We start from the raw sequence: 7967 nt of genomic DNA, 5'->3' as shown, positions 1-7967 counted from the left end.
AGTACAAAAGCGGCGTTAAGCACCTCTAGCGGACAGGTGCAGAATCACAGATACACATACAGACAGACAGATTTGACCGACTGCAAGAGCTCTTTGCTAATAAAGTCCGATTTCAGTAATTATTGTTAATTATATTTTTTTGTTTTAATTTTTTAATATATCTGTCTTTATTTAATTGCAATTGCATGTTTATAAAATACTGTATGCTGTCAAAGAGATTTTTAAATGTTAATTTAATTTTAGATTATTTATATCATTTGTATTTTAAAAATATGCATGTATTATTATTTTTATTTTCTAATATTTTTTATAATCATTCAATCATGTATAGGCCTATTTATTATCTTTTAATTCTTTTATTGTGTAACAGTTATTTAGTTTAATAAGATATGAACTTATTTTTACAGTTTTTCTCAGTCGCTTTGGTGCATTTCTCAAATCAGAAATGAAATTCTCAAAACTACTTGTACAACTTCCACATCATCTAGTCATTTGTACACATCATAAAAGCAGTTTCTCATTCTTTTGAACAAGCTGCGATTGCTTTGGTACATTCATGCAATTGATTATGTACATTTATCTGCGGTTTCCTACATGATCAGTTGCTAATGTCATGTTGCTCAAAATGTATTATATAGTTTTCTGTGCAATAGTCTTACCCCTCAAAACATCTAGTCTTTAGTTCATCGTATAAGTCATTAAATGCAAAATGGTTGAACTGGTTGTCATAAAGTGTCAAGCACATTTTTTACACATTATAATTAGACCTTTTTGTACATTTAGCATGAATTGTGCAAGTGAATCTTGACTTTCACTAATGAAGAGAATTGATAAACCATTTCTCTGAAATAGCTCAAAGGTTCATCTCGTGAATCTTCAGTTGGAAAGCATATACTGTATACACAGAGGACAACACAAGAGTTACAAATTCTAACAATGGACTTTCCATATTTTCATCTTTGTGCCCATATTTCTTTTTCATCGACAAGAAATTGTCGTCGTATTTCATACGTTTTTTTTTTTTTTGGTCAGACCACTGCTGCCATAGTTTACTTTAGGTAATACTAACAAAGTGCACTGTTATATTGACAACATGACTAAGCATTTTGACTATCTTGTTTGTGAACAATGGCACAAGTACTTTTCATTCTGATGGCACTGATATGTTCATTGACATAAATACTTACTTTTGAGAGATGAACTAAAGATTTTGAGTAAGTTACAGGCTTTTGCAGGTAATCCATTGTGTGGTGCTGTTTGTACGAATTGTTTTGAGAAATGCACATACATTTTTGCAAATATTAAGGATGATTCGAGAAATGCACCAAAGCGACTGAGAAAAACTGTAATTAAGACAAATTTGTCTTTGTGTTGCCATCTAGTGGTAACGTATTTTCATGTTATTCAAATTCTCCTTAGACACCAAAGGGATGCTTTGGATGCTGAACCTTAAAGAGATGGGCGAGGACTGCAAAATTTTGAGATATGAAAGTCTTGTTATGAGACATTGGGCTTTTGTAAGTGGTGAATACTAAATAACCTTATGGGACACATTTTATTTTAAGATTTTATTCCTGGCCCCCTCATTGTAAAGCTGGCCTTTTAAGTAGTCTGCACACTGTTTTTGACCTATACATTATGAATTTTTTTTTATGGTATAGTGTATGTGTTTTCCTTGTAATATTACGAGATGTCCAAAAGGTGGCAGCAATTTACAGTACACTTCCACAACTTCAAACAAAATATGAAGTGTGTGTTGTACCATGTGGACCTTCATGATCTGAACATGTAGATAGATAGATAGATAGATAGATAGATAGATAGATAGATAGATAGATACAGCTAGCAGACAGACAGACAGATAGACAGATAGATAGATAGATACAGCTAGCAGACAGACAGACAGACAGACAGACAGACAGACAGACAGACAGACAGATAGATAGATAGATAGGTTACCATGGTACATGGTACAATGTCAAAATGTCTTGATATTATCATCTCATACTGTACCATGGTACTGGCACAGCTTGTTCAGGATCTCTGTTGTGTCCAATGAGCGCAGACGGATTTCACGTTTCACCAATACTGTGCGCGTTCTGGCACTCACAGCGTTAACGGGCTTGACATCCCCCTCCCACGCGCCGGGCGTCCTTTAAATGCTCGCGCTGCGCTTTAAATAGCAGGTGTGAGAAACTGTGTCCCTGCATACCCCCCTCAGACACCACCACCGTCATCACCACCGCCATCACCGCCGCAATGTCCACCGCCAGCGCCGAGACCACCGCACAGCTGCCCCCGGCCGCGGGCAGGGTGTTCTTTCAGCCCGGCGTGGGCTGCGCCGGTTCCGGACCGATGCAGCGGGATGACCCGGTGCAGAAAAAGCAGGGCAAAGTGACGGTGAAGTACGACAGAAAAGAGCTGCGGAAGAGACTGATACTGGAGGAATGGATCATTGAACAGCTGAGCGAACTTTACGACTGCGAGGTAAGACTGGACCCGAACCGGAACTCCATAAAAGAGCTTTAATTATCATTTATGCAAGGCATCATACAGTACAGACAAGTACTATATTTTGTATTTAATAATTTACATTGCGTTTTTTTTTTTATGAATGCTATCTTTTAGAAACAACAGTATAGATGCATAACATCTGACAGCATGCCACTTATCAGCCAGGCAAAATAAACGGTCGTTTTCAGCTTTATTTGCAGTTCATTTTTCACTGTCTTTTTGGAGTAGCTTGAGGTTAAGTGTCTTGACCAAGGGCATAATGGTGACACAGTAGTATATAAATCAGCTCATGTGGGGTTCTAAAGGTCTCAAACCCAGATTTTTAACCTCAAAGCTACACCATTCCCTCGGGTTTATAGGTTGATGAATTGTGGCCTTCTTTGTGTGACCTACATTTGCCTGCGATGTAATGCATGACACTACAGCTATAGGCATCTTTAAAATGTGGCATCTTTTGGCATCAGTCCTCATTTGAAGACGACCAAACGTCATTCTTCTGTCTTATTGCTCTGTACAGTGTGCTGGTCTCTTTTGTTCTTTCTCTATCTGTATCTCTCAGTGTTTCTGTTCTGCAGCAGCTTGCTTTTTTTCTGCTGATGCTGTGTTGGCCCCAGAGAGACAAGAAAGAGAGAAAACGGCTAGTTTGACTTGTGATGCAGAATAATGTTGACCCGGTTAAAAGGATTCTGTGGGCTTTCCAAAGTCTGAGTAAAAATCAGGAAATTGATATTTAAATGAGCACAAATGCCTGAGTCCTGGAACAAAACAGGGAACAAACCTGTCTTATTCTTCATAAATATGTATAATGTATAGTAATATATATTTTTATAAATATATATACTATAAATATAGCCTATATTTTCTTAATAAATAAATATAAAAATGTCTTTATAAAAATTAAGGCTGTGTAAGACTGAACCCAAACCAGCAATCCATAAAAGTGCTCTGTGATTTAATTAAGCTAATTATTGATCATATAATTTTATTTAATTATTTTAGGTTATTGAGGATATATTGTTTTATATAGATGTCTTTTTTATTAAAACTTTGTCAAATTAATATTCCTAAAAATATTTTGTTGTAAATAAAAATAAAATAAAATATTTTGTTGTAATTCTGATTATATTTTGTTTTGAATCAAACAATATAAATAATAATTATTATTAAATAGCAAATTTATATTATATAATGAATAATATAATTCTATTCATTTCCATTTGAATTGTACTCAAAGCCTTGTATAGTACAGGCAAGTACTTTTTTACTGTATTTGATAATAATTTACATTTTGGACCTATTGTGTGAATCTATCTTTTAGAAACAGTATAGATTTATAATATGCATATTCTTTATAAAAAATTATTATGTAATAATTCAATTTTAATAATTCTAGTTAAATAATTGATCTGTTTAACTTGTTCAGAGATATTAACCTGTCTATCTTCCATTTTGTTACAAAAATTGTGTTTTTCTCAATATGGAAGAATACTGTCAGATAGAAAAACAATTGCAAATACTTATTATAGTAGTGATTTTTTTTTTTTTAATAAATAGGTAAATTTCTGTATTTATTAGGTTTAGTATATGTGACCCTGGACCACAAAACCATAAGGGTCAATTTCCTGAAATTGAGATTTATACATCATCTGAAAGCTGAATAAATAAGCTTTCCATTGATGTATGGTTTGTATCTCGGACAATATTTGGCCGAGATACACCTATTTGAAAATCTGGAATCTTGAGTGTGCAAAAAAATCTAAATATTGAGAAAATCACCTTTAAGGTTATCCAAATTAAGTTCTTAGCAATGCATATTACTAATTAAAGAGTAAGTTTTGATATATTTACGGTAGAAAATGTACTAAATATCTTCATGTAACATGATCTTTACTTAATGTCCTAATGATTTTTGGCATAAAATAAAAATTTATAATTTTGACCCATACAATGTATTTTTGGCTATTGCTACAAATATACCCAAGCGACTTAAGACTGGTTTTGTGCTCCAGAGTCACATATGTTTTATTTCATGAAATGCATTAAGTCTGAGAATAGGATGTTTTAGGGTAGTGATTGTAAGGTTAAATGCCATATTGTTCTTCTTCAGTCTAAGCAGACATGAGCATATGGTAAATTAACCTTTAACATGGTCTCACTGGACTTTACACACAATCCCAGCAGCATCTTCTGGGTGTTTAGTCGGATTTCTGATGGCAAAAGTTCCCTGGCAGTCATATGTTGAAAATAGAGCATGTTAGAGGAGGATGTTGTTGGTCTCCACGGTTGCATCCTCAGGATGTTATGCATTGGCGTGTGCATCTGTGTTATATTCACTTTTTGCATACGTGGCAAATGAAATGCTTTTTATTTGTGGTGATAATCAAAACATTAAATAGGATGCTGTTTACAAGCTCAATCAGATTAAACATGTGAGCTCATGAAGAGGTGTTTACTCAGGTGTATTTTAATGACCCGTCACATTTACGATAGAAACAAGAAGAGGAAGTCACACATAGTCAATAACCGTTCACAGCTCAATGTCTGGGCGCCCATTAACAGCAGGTTACAATCATGTAAACAACAGGATTCTGAATTGGAATATGGCTGCACTTTTTAATGTTTTTCAAAGAAGTCTCTTATCCTCACCAAGGCTGCATTCATTTGATCATAAAATACAGTAAAAACAGTAATATTGTGAAATATTATTACAATTTAAAATAACTGTTTTCTGTTGTAATATATGTTAAAATGTAATTTATTCCTGTGATGCAAAGCTGAATTTTCAGCATCATTACTCCAGTCTTCAGTGTCACATGATCCTTCAGAAATCATTCTAATATGCTGATTTGCTGCTCAAGAAACATTCATTATTATCACAGCTGAAGCATCCAGTTCAGCAGCTGAAATTTTGCAATCTCATTAGCATTTCTTTTCATTGGCTGAGCAAAAATGATCAAAACCTTGTTCATATTCACACGTTGAATGTTTGTTTGTTCGTTATTACTTAAATATGTCTCTCACACTGTTAAATGAGTTAAGGGAAAGTGTTTAGCAGGTTAGCATGTAAACAGACAGTTGCTGATGGGATTTGCGTGCAGCTCACTAACAGCATCCCCATTTTGCAGTATCCTCCTGAGACCTGTGACCTCATATGAGGACATTATATTTTGGTGTATTTCCAAAGTTTGGTAAAAAAAAAAATCCTGAAAACTAAAAATGTATTGGGGATTTAAAAAATCTATTGTTTTTGCCTATGCATGTTCATTCATGTCTTTTTTTTTTATTTTTTTTTTATTGAGTCCCGATGTCCTTTACCGAGGACATAGCATAACTTATGAATGAAAAATCATTTTTTTTAAACATTTTTATTCTCTAAACAATGTAAAGACATGAAAAAACTATTTTTTTCCAAAAAATATTTTCTCGGGTCTTAAGAGGGTATGGCCGGTAGGGTTAGTGTAAGGTGTTGAGAATTTAGGCAGATCTACTTAATGAAGAGTAGGTCAGCGTAGGATTACTTGCTGACAGTGAAGGTTTTCTGTCTCTAGAGAAGTTTGACAGAATTTAACTCTTTCTAACTAAACCCTGAGGCCCGAAACTTAATCTCTAGTACATGAATGCATATGCTTTCCAAAAGCTGTGCAAGTGCTTCTAGAAATGCAGGCTTGGTTGTATGCATTGTTGCATTCCCAGATGTCAATTTGGGTTTAGATGAGTTTTTAGTTGATTTAGTTTTAGTAGCCTACTTCAAGTTAAACTAAGCAAAAATGAGTTGCCTTTGAATTTATTTCATTAAATGTTTATTTCAAGTAAAAAAAAAAAAGAGTTAGTTACTTATTATTTCAACTCTGACTTCAATACTTAATAATAAAATTCTAGGCAATTTAAATAAATATTCTATTTAGATATTATGACTCAGTTTTATAATACTTTTAATAAAAATTACACTATAAATACTGTAAATTAAAATGACACTATAATGGAAAAAAAATGGAAAACCCATGACATTGTATTGTTTAAAATGACTAAAATAACTAAAATTAAAACTGAAATAAAAAAGTTATTAATATAGACATTTAATAATATAGACACTTAAAAAGCAAATACCAATAAAAATGACAAGAACACACAAAAGTACTAACACTTTTACTAAAATCTAAATGAAAACAGAAAAAATAAAAATGAAAACTATTTCAAAATATTCATAAAACTCTATCGTTGTTCAAAAAACAAACAAACAAACAAACACTAATAAAAATGAAAAGAACACACAACAAAATGAGTAAAATATTAACTAACATTAAAATGAAAACAGAAAATATAAGAATGAAAACCTGAACGATACAATTTGGTTTAATTGTGCCACCATTTGAAGGTTGCTCTATCGTCCCCTTGAGTACAAATATTAAGTATTTACAGCGCATGCAATGCATTGGCCAATCATTTGAGCCTGTGATGGGCTTAAACTGGCTCGCTTTATAACATCTCTTGACATCACAGAGCTGAGCTTTGACATCAGTCGATCAGAATGAGTGACAGCACAGCGTGGATTAGATGAACTTGGCTGTCATATATCCAGAAAGTGTATCCAACAGAGCGAAAGCGAGAAAAATATGGTGCAACGTTATCAGGATATTCAGAGGTTAATTTCTGTGACTTCTGGGAGACGAGGATTGGGGAAAGGAATTAGAGCAGAAATTAGAACAGAAGATGAGAGGAAAGTAATGGAAAGGCAGAGGATGGACGAATTTAATCGAATTAGAATAGAATTTGTTTAGCGGACGATAAAACAAAGGAAAAACAGGCAATTTAATATAAAAGTAGCCTATACAGAGATAGTGGACTGGGAAATGAATCAATTTTTGCCTTGAGTTAAACAGCATGTCCTCTCATGCACACACTAACAATCCTCTGAGAAACATTAAGATATGTGTGTGTGTGTGTGTGTGTTTGTGTCCATTTTCACAGCATGATCTCTGCTTTTTCAGCTGCTTACAAGGCTTACGAAGAATAAATGTAGGCTGCTTCTTGTTGCTATTTGCATGTATATGTGTGCCAGAGCTCTGATGTCCTTTGTCTTAGTAAAACAAGTAAATCTTTAGTTTATTAGCGTATTGAACGTGCATATGAGGTGGTTACGTGCGAGCTAATGATGGAGTCCTCACACCAATGACGGTCACAAACTGCTGCCCAAGCTGTTTTCTGCTGACGATTCTGTCTATTTTGGGCAGCGTGCAGCAGTTTCCATGTGTGCTGTGTGATCATGGATGAATAGTGCTGTGATAGGATGTGAAAGCTAATTCAGTAACACTGCTGTACTAAACACTAATCCTAAATATTCCGATTTGCAGTCAATAAACATGCATTTTCCATTTTTATGGCTGATTTTTAAAGGGGTCATATGATGCGATTTCAAGTTTTCCTTTCTCTTTGGAGTGTTACAAGCTGTTCGT

General features: G+C 34.0%; 1 protein-coding gene across 1 annotated transcript in view; it reads left to right on the top strand.

Moving 5' to 3' along the window:
• The first annotated feature begins 2136 nt into the window (after positions 1-2136).
• The window catches only part of LOC107697847 (protein phosphatase 1 regulatory subunit 14C-like), a 19454-nt gene continuing 13623 nt past the window's right edge, over positions 2137-7967 (top strand). Inside the window, exon 1 of the mRNA XM_016498695.1 lies at positions 2137-2487. Coding sequence (XP_016354181.1) covers positions 2260-2487 — 228 coding nt within the window. The 5' untranslated portion in view covers positions 2137-2259. The remainder of the gene's footprint in view (positions 2488-7967) is intronic.

Source organism: Sinocyclocheilus anshuiensis, unplaced genomic scaffold, assembly GCF_001515605.1.
Source record: "Sinocyclocheilus anshuiensis isolate Anshui unplaced genomic scaffold, SAMN03320099.WGS_v1.1 scaffold78, whole genome shotgun sequence".
Taxonomy (NCBI): Eukaryota; Metazoa; Chordata; class Actinopteri; order Cypriniformes; family Cyprinidae; genus Sinocyclocheilus; species Sinocyclocheilus anshuiensis.
Note: the sequence above shows the minus strand (reverse complement) of the source record. Positions and strands in the feature narration are given on the sequence as shown.